General features: G+C 34.5%; 2 protein-coding genes across 4 annotated transcripts; both read right to left on the reverse strand.

Annotated features, from left to right (window-relative positions):
- Positions 1–318: 318 nt before the first annotated feature.
- Positions 319–4,725, reverse strand: LOC104101178 (uncharacterized). 2 transcript variants are annotated; one of them, XM_009608615.4, is made up of 5 exons: positions 3,960–4,725; positions 3,075–3,665; positions 980–1,217; positions 619–824; positions 319–545 (listed from the first exon to the last, which is right to left on the reverse strand). In XM_009608615.4, exons 2-5 carry the CDS (start codon positions 3,662–3,664, stop codon positions 485–487), a joined length of 1,095 nt encoding a protein of 364 aa, XP_009606910.1. In that variant the 5' UTR covers position 3,665; positions 3,960–4,725; the 3' UTR covers positions 319–484. The 2 variants fall into 2 exon arrangements, with proteins under 2 accessions (XP_009606910.1, XP_009606911.1); XM_009608616.4 differs by having other exon boundaries at positions 319–550; positions 3,960–4,722.
- Positions 4,726–8,970: 4,245 nt separating this feature from the next.
- Positions 8,971–16,983, reverse strand: LOC104101177 (rab GTPase-activating protein 22). 2 transcript variants are annotated; one of them, XM_009608614.4, is made up of 12 exons: positions 16,488–16,983; positions 15,126–15,221; positions 14,808–14,911; positions 13,932–14,089; positions 13,623–13,700; positions 13,276–13,398; positions 12,621–12,709; positions 11,741–11,846; positions 10,537–10,634; positions 10,072–10,332; positions 9,813–9,896; positions 8,971–9,409 (listed from the first exon to the last, which is right to left on the reverse strand). In XM_009608614.4, exons 1-12 carry the CDS (start codon positions 16,575–16,577, stop codon positions 9,389–9,391), a joined length of 1,308 nt encoding a protein of 435 aa, XP_009606909.1. In that variant the 5' UTR covers positions 16,578–16,983; the 3' UTR covers positions 8,971–9,388. The 2 variants fall into 2 exon arrangements, with proteins under 2 accessions (XP_009606909.1, XP_009606908.1); XM_009608613.4 differs by having other exon boundaries at positions 9,032–9,409; positions 13,917–14,089; positions 16,488–16,982.
- Positions 16,984–17,353: the final 370 nt, after the last annotated feature.

Here is a 17,353-nt window from a genome sequence, read left to right on the forward strand (position 1 = left end):
TTATCATTTAAAATTTTTTATTAATAATAATTACATAAATTATATGTTATATATTGTAATATACTTAAAAAATTTGGGGGGGAAGGCAATGGCTTAAATTGCCCTACCCTTCAGCCGCCCCACGAGTACGTTTAAATATTTAATCAAATATTATGAAATTGTAGATATTTATTAATGTGAAATATCTTGTAATAAGTATTTTAAAATAATATCATAAAATATTAGTTAGATACATTTTACACAGTAAGTAAATTATATGCGTGTAGATATTTAATAAGTCAATTAGTAAACTGATACAGAAGCAGTGCGAGATAGTAATAAACAAAGAAACACAGGAAAGTAAGTAATATCCAAAAAAGCAAATCCACATAAAACAGTTAAAGACATGAAGCAAAACGTCAATTCCTGTAAAAATTCCTATTGCTGTTTTTACTCCTATTCTCTAGGGAAAACAAAAAGTGGAGACAATCCGCTCAACTGGAAATCACGACAAAATCATTTCTTCTTCAGCTCTTTGACAAAGGGCTCCAGCAACGAGAGAAAGTCTTTCCTGCCATAATTATAGATGTTAGCACTTAATAATAAGAGATGATAGCCAAGTACTTTTGCCAGTCTTACCTGCCCTTAAGGTTAGATCCGATATTGAACCAATGACGGATCGTACCTTTGGCGAGGACATTTTCACTATAGAGACACCTTACAATTATAGGAAATACACCCTCGCGTTCATCATCAAAACACCGGTCTTGTACTTTGTACATGAGTTTCCTTTTAAGCTTTTTTGTAGTGCATACCATAATCAGCACATCCTTCCATGTTTTCACCTGCAAAGTGAGAAAAAGGAAAGAAGCGGAAAAAAAGGAAAAAGAAAAAGTTATAAGCAATTGAACTCAAAAACTACAAAAGCGTAGAAGTAACTAACATAACAAAAGTGTAGAAGTAACTAAACTTGAACTCAAAAAGTGAGGGAAATCAATACTTGGCAATGGGCAAAAGCCACACATTCTCGTGGATCCGCAGGCCACTGAACAGCATGAATGATATCATCCCATAAAAATGCGACAACCTTCTCATCTTTCCAGTTAGAATCTTTGAAATGTTGCTTCAAAGTTCTTATCAATTCAGAAGCATTTTCTTTTGCTGTTAAAGCAGCTTTAATCTCCTCTACCTTCTCCCTAATTATGTTTGTCCAATCGTACTGCAAAGGCTCGGTCTCACTGAAATGGTCATAGTTTAGTTTGCTGACCGGATCAAATTGAAGTATCTTAATTCTTAATTGTATTTCATGAGTTCAAGTTTGATAAGTAATGCAATAAGCAAAATAAGATAGCCATCAGTAAGTAATGCACCTAATCTGGATAACTGAACAGATAGAGAGCTTAAGGGTTCAAGTTAATGGAAAATGAAACTGGAGATTAATTAGATCTCGACAGATTTTTCTGCGTGAAAGCCACTTAGTGAACGCCATTTTCGGTCAATATCCAAATGAAGATGTCAAAATGCTTTATATGTAAATCATCAGCTTTAAATAGTATGTAGCAGTATCATTTAATAGAATTTAGAAATACTGCACGTGTTCAAGAAAAGAGATTCTCAAAGAAGAAGAATACCAGAAAGATGAAACAATCAGTAGTAAGAAAACACAGAATCTTGCGAGGAAATTTTAAATGCAAAAGATAAAAGTATTTGAAACCGTCACAGCAGTGAGATAGACTTATCAGGATAGGAAACAAGGTAGATTGCAGACCTTCGTGATAGTAAAGTTGTTCAGAAAATTCTAGTTACCTATTTTTCTCTTGAAGCTAAATATATGTTACTTAGAAAATGCTAAGGATCTGTTAAGGTTCACTTTGTTTTTGTCGAATGGTTTACTAGAAGAGGAGCAGATAAGGCTCATAAGACAAAAGTGATCTGTAAAAGGAGCCGCACAACTCAAGTTACAGAGTAATTAAGGAGGAAAAGGCAAGGAAGCTAAAACAAAAATGAACAATCTACAATGAATGAATTGAAAAAAGAAGAAATGTTAATTTCATTGATGAATTGAAAAAAGGAGATGATGAAGGTCTTTCAAATGATAACTGTCTTAACTTCCCTAACGGGGAAATTAAATTAGGTTGGCCTAGAAATGAGGTTTTATTTGTCAGAAAAATTACGCAAAGTAAATTCTGAAAAATTTCACACTGAAACTGTAAAGTCATGAGCGTTCTTGTGAATCATAAGGAGCTGCTGCAGAAAGATGCACCTCACAACAACAAGATCAAATATGTCGTTTGTTGTGACTTGTGAGATTGTTGTCAAGGTATACACATTGTACAAGAGAGATGCATATGAATGCTGCGTGTAGGGAAATGATAGATGTCAAAGGGACTTGAGTTATCGTGTAAGGTTCAAGGAGGGTCAAAATTTGAAGCGTCGTGGTTATAATAGACATTGATTGGACCGTGGCCTGGTATGACATGAAAAGTACATCAGAGAGTCTTGTGCTGAGGATGTTTTCCTAGGTTTTCCAGGAAACGAGAGAGACTGTTGCAAAGTCAACTGTGGAGTCAGAGCTCATTGTTTCCACACAATCAGTAAAACAAGCCTAATGGCTACACAAACTCATGCTTAATCTGCACATTGTGCAAAACAAAAGAAATGAGGTGTTTATGGACAACCAAAAAAGGGAATACAAATGAGATAAAAAAGGCCATCATTTGGGCAAACAACTATCTTCACCACACCACAATCTTCTTGAAACAATTGATGTATAGTGTGCACTAATCGTGGCTTCAAAGCCAATAAAGATCCAAATATGTAGAAACTGGAAGGAAAATTAAACCCCAACCAAGCAATACATCATATTCTATAATTAATAAAAGGAAGTTGTTTAATTCTCTAAACAAAGCAATATATCATCAGACGAACATCAGTTTGAGGTATGATTTGTAGGTAATCTTTGCTATAATTCAGACAGAATCAGAGGGCGAGGCTTCGCGCCTTAGTTCGCCGTCGAAAATGGTGAAATTGGGGCGGGGAGCAGATGATGACAATAAAATAAAAAATACCAATCTTTTCAAGTTATTGGTACTCACTTGGAATGTTCAGAGAGAGTCGGCTTTGCAAGAGCTTCCATGTTTATCGGTGTTGCAACATGCCTATGACGGGTCTGATATTTCTCCAATTCCCGGAAACGACCATTATCAAGTTCGTACAATATGCCAGAGGTCAAATCCCCAAAACCCTTGATATCTCTTTTCATTGCCTCGGCATGAGCTAGTTTTATGGACTTCCCCAGAACAAATTTAACTTTTTTTGTGGGCACAAACTCGTGGATCCAGATTATTGCATCTGTGTCCAATTGAGATAAAAAATATTGTCTGCCAGACAGACTACCCACGAACACCTTGATAATTTCTTCTTGATTTTTAAGTTTCCTCACCGATGCATTGTAGACTGACTCTAACTCGGGGAGCATCTCCGCTTTCTCCGCGCATTCATTTCTCTTTTTGGAAATTTGCTCCCCCAAATAGAGTTCAGAATTTTCCAACTCAGACACTTCCTTCTCAAGTGAGAGGAGACTGTGTTTCACTTTGTACAATTGGACCTCTTTATTCAGTGATTCGTCTCTTAACTTTTTATATTCCTTCACTCCCAATCTAATGTTATCCCAGGCAGACGACATCCTGCACATGAGAAACAGAGCAAAAGATTTATCTCAACCAAGTAAACAAATAAATCAATAGAACATTCACAGTAGTTAATGTAGTACGCATATTCCAAATATCTAATTCATGTTTTCCAATTTCATATGAGTATCTCAAATTTTGGGATAAAATTCAAACTCAAAGAAAGAAATCAATACGGCAGGAGTACAAAAATTCATCTCAACCAAGTAAATGAATAAATCAACACAACATTCACAAGAGTTAATTAAACTGGGTGAAAAAGAAGGAAGAGTAAGCAAAGCAGAAATGGACCTTAAGTGCAATACTCCTTTCTAATCTGGAAAGCAGCCGTTGACCCAGAACTTTGAACAAAAACTAGAGCAATAGGAACCGGAGCGACGAACGGGATACTCGTCACTGAAAGAGAAAACCTCAACACGAACAAAAGTAACCGCTGAACTACTCAATCGTTTCCCCTGTTGTGGTTGGCTTATGAACGATTGCAGTGAAAATGGGTTATTAATCCTGAGTCGAGTTGATGCTCACTACATGTTTGCTTCTACTCTTGTCTGTTTTATGGAAGAAAGTGGTTCACGTATGGTGGTTTTCTAGCGGTGTTTCTGCTTTGGGTCACTGGTTTTAGATGGAATTTTGCCCTGAAGCTGGTAAACGAGACTGGCTACTGGTGGAGTTTACATGACTGTTTGAAGGTGGTTTTCAGCTGGTTTTATGGAGGTGGATTTTGGAGCTCTGTTTATGGGCCATTTTGGGGTTGATTTTCACATGGTGTAAATAATGGAGATGTGCTGATGGTTTTATGGAATTTGGAAATTTTTTCGTGAAGAAGATGTTGTGTGTAGTACTGTGTGATTATGAAATGTGAAGTAGGGAGCAAGAAAAGTATAATAGAGAATATTTTTCTTCTCTGCAGAGATCTGCGTAGTGTAACGAATTTTGTTGGGTCCGCAAACAAAAAGAAAAGGAAGAAAATGAAAAAGAAACAAAAAAACATTGCCAAACAGAGCATGAACAAGTTTTGGGAGATAAACTTGAAACTTCTCTGTATTGACGAAAATGAATACCAGCTGAAATTCAAAGAGGAATAACCAAGGGCGTTTGGATAAATGTCAATTAGTTTTCTCTTATGTGGGTCAAAATACCACACGCTAGCCGGGTAATTAAAAAATAGTCCGCGTTTGTAAAATGAAACTGTATTATCCTTAGTAATCAAGTTTTAACTTAATTACATAAGCATATATAATTTATTAATTATATATAAATTAATATTCCTTTATATTATGAATTGAATAGGAATCGATTGTTTACCATCCCTGCGCAATCTCTCTCTCTTTCTCTCTCCATCTCTCTCTTTCTCTCCTTCTGTTTTTTACCTAATTTTTCTCTACTTTTTTATACTTTCTTTTTTCTAGAAAATTCATCAATGAATTTTAATTATTTAAATATAAAATTTTAACTTAATAATTTTCTTTCGTGTTTCACAATTGGTATTCGAATTGAAATTATCAATCAATAAATTTTGAAGGTATTTGACTCTCCACCATTGACAACCATTAAAAAGTTTCGAATCTTTGAATTTGAATTTGAATTTTTAAAAACTATTATTTGTTTAGATCGGGTATTGTTGCAAACAATTGAGAATATTCTTTGAAGTTTATATCTCAATTTTAAGATTAGACTTGAGTATGGATGAATTTCATATTGAAACTCGAAGAAGGAGAAGAAGAAAAACACATGACATACAATAGTTACGAAATTGTATTAAAGTTGTATGTAGATTGTATTTAAATTGTATTCTATTTTAGTTATATATTTTTTTAATTGGATGTTGTATGAAAATTGAAAAATAGTTGTATAATGTATGAATCGTTGTATGAAATTTATATTAAGTTATAAATACGTATCTTTTTACATAAAGTTGTTGATATGTATCAAAATTGTATTAAGAGATGAAGTTTTGATTGAAATTTCACAAAGGAAGAAGAACACACCACATACAAAATATATACAAATCATATACAAAATACATACAAAAGACATATTGTATAAAATTTATATGAAAATTATATTTAAGTTGTATGATGTTTTAGATGTATTTAACTAGGTAAAAATGATATATGAAAGTTGTAGATAAGTTGTAAATAAATTGTATACTATATAATTCGTTGTATGAAATTTATTTTTAGTACGTATGTTGTTGTAGATATATCAAATTTATACGACATTTATTTTTTAATTTGTATGTTGTTGTATGATACATTATTCTTTTTTATTCGATTTGTTAAAGAAAGAAAAGTAAAGAATGAATTTTAAATTGACTCGTGTGCACTGATTCATGACGTACATGTTTCAGCCCTCAAAGTTAGTTGACTATAGACTTCAAATCTGATCGAACTGAAAACTGTTCGTGGAAAGTAAAGTCTGCAACAAAATAAAAGCGACTTCACCTCTTAATGTATGCAGTTTGCTTAATTTCTATTTATTCCCCTACTAATTTTGCTTGATTTACTTATAAATTTCTATGCTTGGGATGATGGATACTGTCTTGAACCTTGGACTCAATGATGAAGTCGTTACTTGTTTGGCTGCCAAAAGTGGAGAGAGATTCGCTTATGCTTTGTACATACGACTTCTTGAAAATATTTGGAGATGTGGTAAATATTCTCATCAATGTCTTTACCTGTTCTAATTCCTCAAATTCTTGTATCCATTTCTTTCTTTTTACAATTTTTCCTACATTTCTTGAAAGGGAAACAGAATGTTGGTCAAAATCTATTAGTAGATATTATCTCATATGGTTCTCGCGGTCCTCTGTTTGATTGAATCTGGAAAGGAAAATATTTGTTGAAAGAGTGGAGAGAAAATAGGAAAAGGATATAACTAAATTCCCTAATTTAAGACACTAATAATGGATTGTATATAATTTATAAGTAATTCTTGTTTAGGGCGGATAATATATAAAATTAGAATAATTTTGGCAAAAAAGTTTCAAATATTGTATATGAAAGAAAAAATTCCTTGAAAAATAATCACCATTTTGCTGCAATACGGAAAGTTCTAGCATAATATACTTGGAGATTGGAGTACCTGTATATGGATTTTCAGCATATTATGTTGGAACTCTAGCACATTATGGAATTCCATCATAATATACTGGAGATTTGGAGCACCTGTGTATGGATTTCCAACATATTATATTGGAACTCCAGCACATTATAGAATTCCAGCATGTTATGCTAGAAGTTCACATGTAAAAAATTCGAAATATTTTCGGATTTTGAACATTATTTTTGTTCAAATTTATCTTTTACATGAAAAGTGATTAAATTTCGATTACTTTTAAAATTGTGGCTATTTTTCAATTACCACTTGTAAATCTGGTTATTTTTTAATTTTTTCCCTTATGTGAAGATTGAAATGTCATCCATTTACTGGTGCTGTTATTTTCTCCTTTGGACACTAAACCTTTTCTCTCTCTTCGGAATTAATCACATAATAATTACTCCCTCCGGTCACTTTTACTTGGTATATATACTAAAAATAGATATTCACTTTTACTTGATATTTTACGCATATCAAGAGAAGACATTAATTTTTTTTCTGTTTTACCCACAGTATTTATTATCATTTCAAATCATTTTCTCAAATCCAATAAAATATGCATCAATTAATATGGGTAGCATGATAAATTATGCACTTCATTTATTATTTCTTAAGGTCCGTGAAAAGTCAAAAGGTGCCAAATAAAAGTGACCTGAGAGTTTAATTTTTCTGCACTTAACAACGCAATAGGTCCCCCCCCCCCCCCCCCCGTCAAAGTAAATTAACCTATAATAGCGTATAACTATTCATAAAAAAGTCTGATATAATAATGCCTTCCGTTTGCATTTGGGTACAAAATTACTTTTGCCCCTCCCCCACTAACATACTCCACATCAAGGATAATTTTGTACCCAAATACAAATGGAGGGCATAATTGTTCTATTTTCAATAGTTCAGGAACATATCTGACCATTTTTCGTATAAAATAAATGGAGGGCATAATTGCTCTATTTTCAATAGTTCATGGGCATATTTGACCATTTTCCGTATAAAATAATACTTTTTTGCTGAGTTGAAAAGGTCCAAATATGCCCCTAAACTATTAAAAATAGAGCAATTACGCCCTCCGTTTGTATTTGGGTACAAAAGGAGGGCACAATTTTGTACCCAAATACCCACATAAGAGAAATGTAAAAGTAAAATTTGTGATAGTAACTTATGGATGTATTGATATGTGGTTGCAAATTAAAATAGGAAGACGAAACGAAAAACATTTCACCATTAATTACTTGGTACTCTAATAATAAGATTTTGCATTAAGAATTGATATTACAACGTAAAGGGTCATTTTATTACGGATACATCAATGATGAACAATGGCATTGTATCCTTTGAGCAGATCCGGATTCGAGTCCCTCTAATGGGGTATTGTTTGGTTATCTTACATGCTAGGACTTAGGAGTTCTAAGAATATAAAAATCAAATCACATGAATTTGATCCAGTAAAAAAATAATAAGTAAAAAAAGTGAAGCAGGAGGTTGTGATCAGCTGGCCGGAGGGATTTTCCGGTGAGATTTCTCATCATCATAGAAATTACTATGTAAAAGATATGGCAAGACATTCCTTTCCCGCTTTTTTTTTTTTTAGAAAGAAGACTTTTTCTCCGACGTGGATTTTCAACTCAGCAAAAAAGTATTATTTTATACGAAAAAAGGTTAAATATGCCCCTGAACTATTGAATATAGAGCAATTATGCCCTCCATTTGTATTTGGGTACAAAAATTTCCTTGTGTGGAGTCTCTTAGTGGGGAGAGGCAAAAGTGAACCACTTTATTAACGGCAAGGGCAGTTTTGCACCCAAATACAAACGGAGGGCATAATTGCTCTGTTTTTAATAATTCATGGGCATATTTAAACTTTTTCCGTATAATAAACGGACAGTGCGAATTAAAAATGGGTTTTCTCTCATGTACAAGAGTAGATTATTTTTTCTCCTACGCAGAAGATTTATCATAGGATCATAGGCCGGACAAGAAAGTTCCGTTAACTTTTTGATAATTTTTCATCAGTCTAGCCATTTCTTTGCATGAGTTCATCTTTGTCTATCATTGTTTATGTAAAAATTATCAGCCAAGAAGAGATCTGACAACACGAATGAAAATACCATCAAGAAAATTAAAAGACTATTTCTGATATCTTCTCTTCTTGTTTCAAAAATCATGAGGAATAAAAGAACGAGGAGGAGATCATTGTTTTCTGGTCTTTCTCATCAATACCACTTCTTTTGCCTCTGAGGTAATTGGCTTTTTATACTTACATGTAATTTCATCATAAACTAGTAAAGTACGAAAGAAAATGTTAATGTTACAACAAATGGAAGTGTCTTAGTATACAAAAAAACTACCAATTTGGAGCTGGACAACAATGAAAATTTACATTGGCCTCAACAAATCAAGCCATAGTATACAAAAGCAGTCAGACTCTTCCTCAACATGGCCAAAAAAATCAGAATATCGAAATTCGCGATAGCATTCTTACGCTGCAGCAATACTGAAGCAACATTAAGCTCATTGGAGAGAACAGGGAGAGTACAGTCACAAGTTCAAAGAGAAGGATAACAAAAGTTATTTTACATGAGCGCCATGGCTTATGAATTGCCTAGCGCTTGCTTTGGCTTTGGTTACCTGTTGGCATTGGCTGCCTGTTTAAAGTAATCATCATTAGCAAATGTAAATTCATAATCGATCTACAAGAAACTATACTGCAAATAATTCTAAGTTGTTTGTTAAGATACCGATACAGCTCTGATGAACAATCTATGCCTCCAACAGTCTTTGCCATGTTTATAATCTTATATTCCCCTCCTCAAGCGCACCCCCCCCCCCCCCCCATATTTACTCGTCACTTTAGCATTTAGCAGTCTTTAAGAAAATATTACTAGTAATCGACTAGTTTCCCTTATTTATTCTTTGATATCTCAGTCTTTTTACTTCATTCTAGAGCATCTAAATTAATCAACTATTTCTTGATTGTCTAAAACGACAAATCCTTTGGAACTATGTTTAGCAAAAGTGACAAGTTAATACTGGAGGGAGTAGCAATACCTTTTTAAGATATTTCTTGTGAAGTTTCATTGCACCGGTGCAAGCCTTTTTGGCATCCAGGTTTCCAGTGATGTCATTCAGTATCTGTTATAATTAAAACAGATTATTAAAATAAGATTCGAAAGATTTTCTTCCATCCACAGGTGTGATCACCTGCCTGTCACGCCATGTCTATGGAAGTTCGCCAAAGATGAGGTTAGAAGAAAGACTCTTGAGTTGGAGAACACAATAGAAGTTATTATGTACTTTGCAAACCAACCTTAACAACATCGTCCAGTCCTTTAGCTTCTGTCAGCAACTTCGTGCTCTTGTCTTTCAGGACACTGGCTACTAGGAAAACGGAAATTGGGAGGGGAGCTTCAACACCTTTGCCTCCATTTTTCATATTTTCTCTCTCAAATTTCCCACACTGGCGTGTCGATTTTGGTTTTCCTTTAGATCCTTCAGATTTTTCAGCTGCTAAGTCAGGGTCTTCATACATAAGAAAAAGGTCGGGATCATATTCCAAAGCCCACATCATCTGTTGAAAAAAGGTGATGAAAAGTAATAAAAAAAATTGAGACAATAAGAACATCGCGGTCAGACCATAAATATATACATGCATCAGAAAAGGAACAATAGAGTTAAGTCATAAGTTACTTTTCAGACAACCAGATGGAAAAGCCATCAACTAGCAGGTCCAGATCAGGAAAACTAGTTAAATTATTCAGGAGAAAAATCCTACCTCCCAAAGATATAATGAATCAGCAAAAGAAAATTCTCGACGAAACAAAACAATGAGCATCCGGATAGCAAATAGGTAATCACCTCCACCTAATGTCTCTGTGAACAAGATCAGAACGAAATCCAATATTACTATTTCATAGAAGATATGATTGTAACTCTTTATATCTGCATGCCAATTTAAATAATTGAAAGCTTGTACCAAAGACCAGAGGTGGAGCTAGAATTTCAACTTCATGGCTTCTTGATTTTAGAACGACTTCAAGTGCTAATAATTGAGTTCTAAATTTAATGTGAGTACATATATAATGAATTCTTTTAACACAAATATACTATTTGAGCAAAAGCTATTGGGTTTGGCCGACCCCCGTATTTGGACTTCTACCTCCACCCCTGCCAGAGACCAATTCTCTATCGTTGAGGGAATATTAGGCTAATCACATACTTTCATAAGAAGATCATACTGAAACTCTAAGTGTAATAAAACACCTCCGGGTAGCACATAATCAAATTGTCAAGCGGATGTGAGAAACTTTCTAGTTTATCATTAGAACATGGGGGTACTACACAGCAGCAGGAAGAGAAGTTAAGCAGTGATTGAGTAGCTTTTGGCATGCTTTGCAGGTTTAGAGATGTATATATAGAAAAGCTATTTTGTCCATTATTTAGTCTCAATGGCCAAGACAATGCAAGTAATCATGATTGCAAGCTACAGCTGTAGATAAACTGGAAGATTCTAGTATAATTTATGTGCATGCAAAAAGTGTACAGGAAATTATAAAGAACTACGAAGAATCCCAGTGTAGCATTAAACAGCATAATCTTCTCAGCTACTATTTTGGAAAATCAGAGCAATGTAACCAGAGTTTGACCGACAGATAATAGCCTGCAGTTATAGCTGACTTCTGCAAGATGTACCCTCCAGCAAAAACAGAACATAGGGAAGATGCTTTTAGTTTCCAACATCATAACAACTCTGTCAGTTCAGTTTTCAATTGAAAATTTAGAACTGATATTGTTGGTTATGAAATTCTTAGGATAGCCGTACTGTATAAAGCATCAGTGAGCCGCTTGTCTTAGATTATTAGATGAAGTTCCGAAATAAGACGTCGTTCATATTGAGACAAAGACCAGATGAAAAAATAAGAACATAAATTGCGTTTTACTGGACTAGGTACTTATAATTTAAAGGGAAAAGATCATACCTAAGTGACGATGAAGTTTTGGATCAATAACTTGCGTTACTGAAGCTAGATTACTCAGCTGCACCTCTACTCCAACAGACCTCTCGGTGCATCTGAAATTTCCTCTCTTTAAAATTTCACAGAACACTTGATATTAGTCACAACAACTGCAAAAAGCATAATCCATATAGTAACACCAATGATAGAAGGTGAAACTCAAAATATAGCTGTTAAAGTATGGTAAGGGCACAAAAAATATACAGATGAGGTTTAATCCTTTAAATGAAATATATGGAATCCCAAATTAATCGAATATTTCTTCTTTTAGTATTTGGAAAATATTTTCTTGGCAATTGTAAATTTTTCAATACTATTTCTTTTATGCGACCTGAGTGGTTAACAGCTATCATATCCGCCTCACAAGATACTCTTGCCTTATGAGCATTTCCCTGCTCCATTATTGATATTAATAATATTCCAGTATAACAGGGAATTTTGATAAGGAACAGGAAATTCTCTTCTACTTGATTCATGAGTATTTCCCTCCATATCATGAGTAAGTTCCCAATCTCATAATATACTCTCCTTCAACTAGAAAGGGTGAAGGAATTGTCCTAATCGTATAGTATAATACAGTGCCGACAATATCTATTGCTGATCTAATTATGAGAAGCTAAGGAATTGCAAAAGTCAGGTTTTTTACATACAGATGTGTGCTAATATTCAGGTACAAAGACAAAAGAGTTGTGATGCAAATAAAAAATGTGAGCACATATTAACATTTAGGAAATGAAGACCATAACAGTGGTCAAATTTGAGAGAATACAGCAATTAAAAAATATAATTTACGCCATTAGAATGATGAAACAGGTTGTGTGAATAAAGAAATTTTTGTATATACCAGTCTCTTCATAAGGCGTTGAAAGCACCAAAATGCATCGGCTTCATCATCTAGAAGAATAATCATGGGGGAGCAAAGATCGCTCATTCCTGCTCAGCATTGTCAAGAGCTTAATATTCAATAGAGAAAAAGGATAAACAACAGCGAAAACAAATACTATAAAATAAGGAGACTCTAATGCATTGAAAAAGAGAACTTCCTTTTCTTTTCTTTTTTTCTTTTGATTAGAAGGAAAATTGTTGAATCTATGTGCCGATAACTTGATACAGATAAAGCTGATGATATCACATACAACGATACAATTTGCTATGGGAAAATATATCAAAACTGATATACAAAAGATGGATCCTTTCACCTTTTTAAGATAATTTATCGACAAATATGCATGCATTTTGACCTAGAGAAACATTCTAACTACGTCTATACAATTTTTTTCTTCAAGCCTGAAACCAATTGATCATCACCATAAGCATATTCCACAAGAAATAGTCAAAAAAGGTGAAAGCAGGGTGTAGAAAAGCCTTCAAACACATATTCAAGTTTGAACTGTTACAGATAAATGCCAAAAAGCCCCTGCGGCCCAGCAATTATCGGGTCAAAGAGAAGCGAAAAATACTAGAAAATTTCATATCACAAAAATAATATGACAACCCACCTTGACAATAATTAACATCTTTGTCAAACCAAGCATAAACAGACAGAATATCCCAAAGCTTGGCTAGATTCTCCTGTTTCTCATAAAAGACAAGTGTCCTGTCAGTCCGAACAACATCGAGCCCTAGCATAAACACATAAACAAAGAACTTATCAACATCAAGAGACAAAGCATCAACAAGTGATTCAGAAGAGTATGATATTAGCATGTGGTTCATCCTCAATCAAATTATTACTTCATTTGCCAACAGAAAAATGTCTATAGACAAACACTTCTTATAGATTGGATACAATGAAAAAACAAGTTAAATCTTGAACAAGTACATAAAATCTATAGAGATAACCAACCTATCTGGTGTAATGACAGTTTCCACTGGATTATTCTTTTGCCGTGCTCCTTTACCATTTCATATCCAGCTGAAACACCTGCACTACCATGCAGTCAAAAGATTATTAACCGTATAAACTACCAACAAGCATACCTCCATATACAATATGTGTGTGTGTGTGTGTGTGTGTGAGAGAGAGAGAGAGAGAGAGAGAGAGAGAGAGAGTGTGTGTGTGTGTGAGAGAGAGAGAGAGAGGGGGGGAGCTGGAGGGAGGAAAGCACACAAGTTGAAAACTCAACATCTTCAGGATTACCATTTTGTTGACCACCTGAACTTAATTCTTTTGCCGCTTGTGCCTCTTGGAGAGTAATAGGATCTCGAATAGGGTCACCATCTTCAGTAATTACAGGTGCAGTAATGAACCTACCACTTCCAATCATGGGAAACATCATGCTGCATTCTTCTTTCAGTACAGCATACTGGGCCCTGAATGTACACAACGTAAATCCATGTCAAGAATATTGTATGGAAATTGGATATGGATCACTGTTAATTTATACTCCGGAATGGCAAATTATCCCCCTTTTACATGTGAAGATGAGCACAATCATATTGATGAATTATGATCAACTATGCCCCATTCCTATACTATAGGGATCAGCTATATAAATCCTTATAAATTCCACTTCATGACTGGAGCCAACTATATCATGGTTACAAAAATTGTAGAAGGTTAATTACAGGTGTGAACGCTTCAAAATCCAAAGGCTTCAGAATCCCACGCAAGATAGAACAAAAAGTTTTAGAAATGCAATATCAAAACATTTCTCTTGTCATTAGCAGTGAAATATACGATGGATTCTGTGAAGAACAATCTCTTGACTATTAACAATTTAAAAAGAAAAAAAAAACAATCTTCTGACTATTAAGAACTTGTTAAATTCGGTAACATCTATGTGCAATGTGTTAACCAATTTGATAGCTGACAGGTTTGTTAATAATGTCATCATACAATTCTGTATGGAGCAACTTTTAGCGCATAGATCTTAAAGGTTGCTAAATACGAATTTCAGGTCACCTCCAAGAATAATTTTCCATGTTACTCCACTAAAGTTAACGGACTAATTTACAATGATAAAGCATTTTAAAATTCGGAAAAATTCAAGTGCTCTTCCAAACTTAGGCAATAAAGAAAGTAAAATACCTCCGCCGTTGTAGTATGTTCTCTCGTTCCTCAAATGTGCTCTTTGGATCATAGCAACCCAGTAAAAATTCCCAAACTTCACCTCTAATTGATGGATGAATGCCCTACAATGTTATAGATATTTGATGGTTAGTAGTCTACTAAGCTAATTATCTTGCCAATTATATATGTGTAAAACATATTCATTCGATCAGTACCACAAAGACCAAAAAGAGAAAAAGGAAAATCAGCCAGCATAATGAAACCGTAGAACAGAAGCTTTAAGGATCACATATCACGTAAACCTACAGAAACTTGAAATCAATAAGTCAAACTTACCCCACGATAAATTCGACTTAGCGTTTTGCCAATATCAAGATAACCTTCTGACGCAAATGCAGCATGCCATTTCCTTGCACTTAAGGTTTTCCCAGCCTGAATAAGTAGATCAATAGATAATATATATGCAGCAACACGAATACTGTAAGTAAGGAATTCAACTTATTCAAGAGAAATGTGAGAAATATTTATTAACAATCTTATTTGTGATGTATCTAGCCATATCGATCTAGGTAAGTGGTGGCAACGGAAAGGCTTTTAAGCCTGAGGGGCGATGAGCGAGGTAGGATAAAATGGTATTTGAAACAGATAATGTATCAGACTCTTATCTGTGACGATAAACAGACAAATTAGTATTTACCCTACACTCAGAAAACCAGGCCATTGCAACATAAAAGGTATAACTTTTTAGTTTCTCTAAGCCTTCCTAAAACTTTCTTATCATCAACTTCCTAATTTATCCAGGATTTCTGAAGGGGTCATACCATTGCCCCTGAAGTTTATGCCACTTTATGGGTAAAAACATCACTTTGCCCCATCACACGCAAGTTATGAGCACTCTCACAAATCACTATTTGCAGCTTAATACCCACAGTTCCAATTCAAGATACAGTCCAAAACTAGTTCACAACATCTGCGCCACAAGTGTAACAGAACAAAAAAGGGAACTAATGAACTATGCTAATCAGCATCCAATGTTACTCATTGAATGTTGCACTCCGGCCTTATAAGTTCATAACCAGGAAGTGTCATCCAATTGCAATTTACTGATTTCCAGGTTAAAGAATGAGAAAAGAAAAAGATTATTTGCCCATATTTTTAGCTTGTAGGTAGCAACTTCTGCAATATGTTGGCACAAAATCCCCTCTTCCCCAACTCAAAACCAGGTAACTTTGCACCAAGTTCCACTTGCAACTACTAAATCTGAATGCAAGCTGAAAGATGCTTCAAACAACTGGCCTTACGCCGCTATCCAATTCTGAGAGCAAAACCTAACGAAAACATCAATGCATTACTTTGAAGTCTCGAATACATCTGTAGACATTTAGTTATGCTGATTGCAGTTAATGATCCCCATTTAGAACCCAAGTATAGCCTGACAAAAAAGCATCTTTAATCTCAACTAACACATGATCTTTCCAATCATCTCTATACATCTCACAACATTAAACAATAGACCATTCCATTAACCATTGCAGAAGGCTTAAACACACATAAAACCAAAATACAATCACAAGAGCTTGATACAACAGATGAGAAGGGGTCAGTTAATGAATTAGTTTTCCAAGAAAAGCTTCTAATATAAGACCATAAATCTATTAAAATCACAAAATTAAAGAATAAAATTGGAGAAATACTAACCTTGATTCTGAATCTAGTTTTGGGAACATCTGTACATTCAGGGCGAACCTGATAGAAAGAATCAGCAGGAGCACCAGGGTCCCTCCACATTCTTGATAATATCCAAACTTGCTATCTTGAAAAAAAAAAATTAACAAAAACCCACCAGGCACCAGCTCCAGCTCACGAACCCAGATCAGAGTTTCTACAAGAAGAACAAAATGGGACTCATATCATACACTTGCTTTACAGGTATATTCTTTCTTTTTTTTCTAATCTGCATATGATTGGCTAATTCATTTTTTCTTTTTACAGTTGAATATTGTTGAAGTGAGGAGTTGAGGGTGGTTGATGGATGAGTAATGGCGGTGGCATTTCCGAGTTAGCGAGAAAGACGTGGGGTCCACCATCTTGGTCGCGGGGTACTAAAAAGTGGAAGATCAGAGGTTATTGTTTGGGACTAATTTTATGACGCGCAGATGGCGGCGCGTGTTTTTGGGGTGTGGTTTTCTTGTATCTTGTAGAATAAAATAGAAGGTTGGGGCCGGTGGAGTTAATTTGGTCAATTTGACTCGGTCAGAAATGGTCTACCATGTTTTTGGTCTGAAATCATTAGGGTTTTGGGTCAACTATTAAATTAACATATTAGTACTAATTTACTTAACAATGAGTTTAATAAATGAATTTTAAATAGCAATCAGAGCTTAGCTTAGCCGAATTTTATTGAGCATTAATCAAATTTAAGCTGTACTAAACTTTTATCGAATTAAAACAAAATAAGTTCAACTAAAATACAAATCAATTGAGTCAAACCTTGAGTCGATTTATGCAAGTATAGGAGTAGTGTTTGAATTAGGCAAGTGACCTTGTATTGTCAATTTGAACGG

Source organism: Nicotiana tomentosiformis, chromosome 7, assembly GCF_000390325.3.
Source record: "Nicotiana tomentosiformis chromosome 7, ASM39032v3, whole genome shotgun sequence".
NCBI lineage: Eukaryota > Viridiplantae > Streptophyta > Magnoliopsida > Solanales > Solanaceae > Nicotiana > Nicotiana tomentosiformis.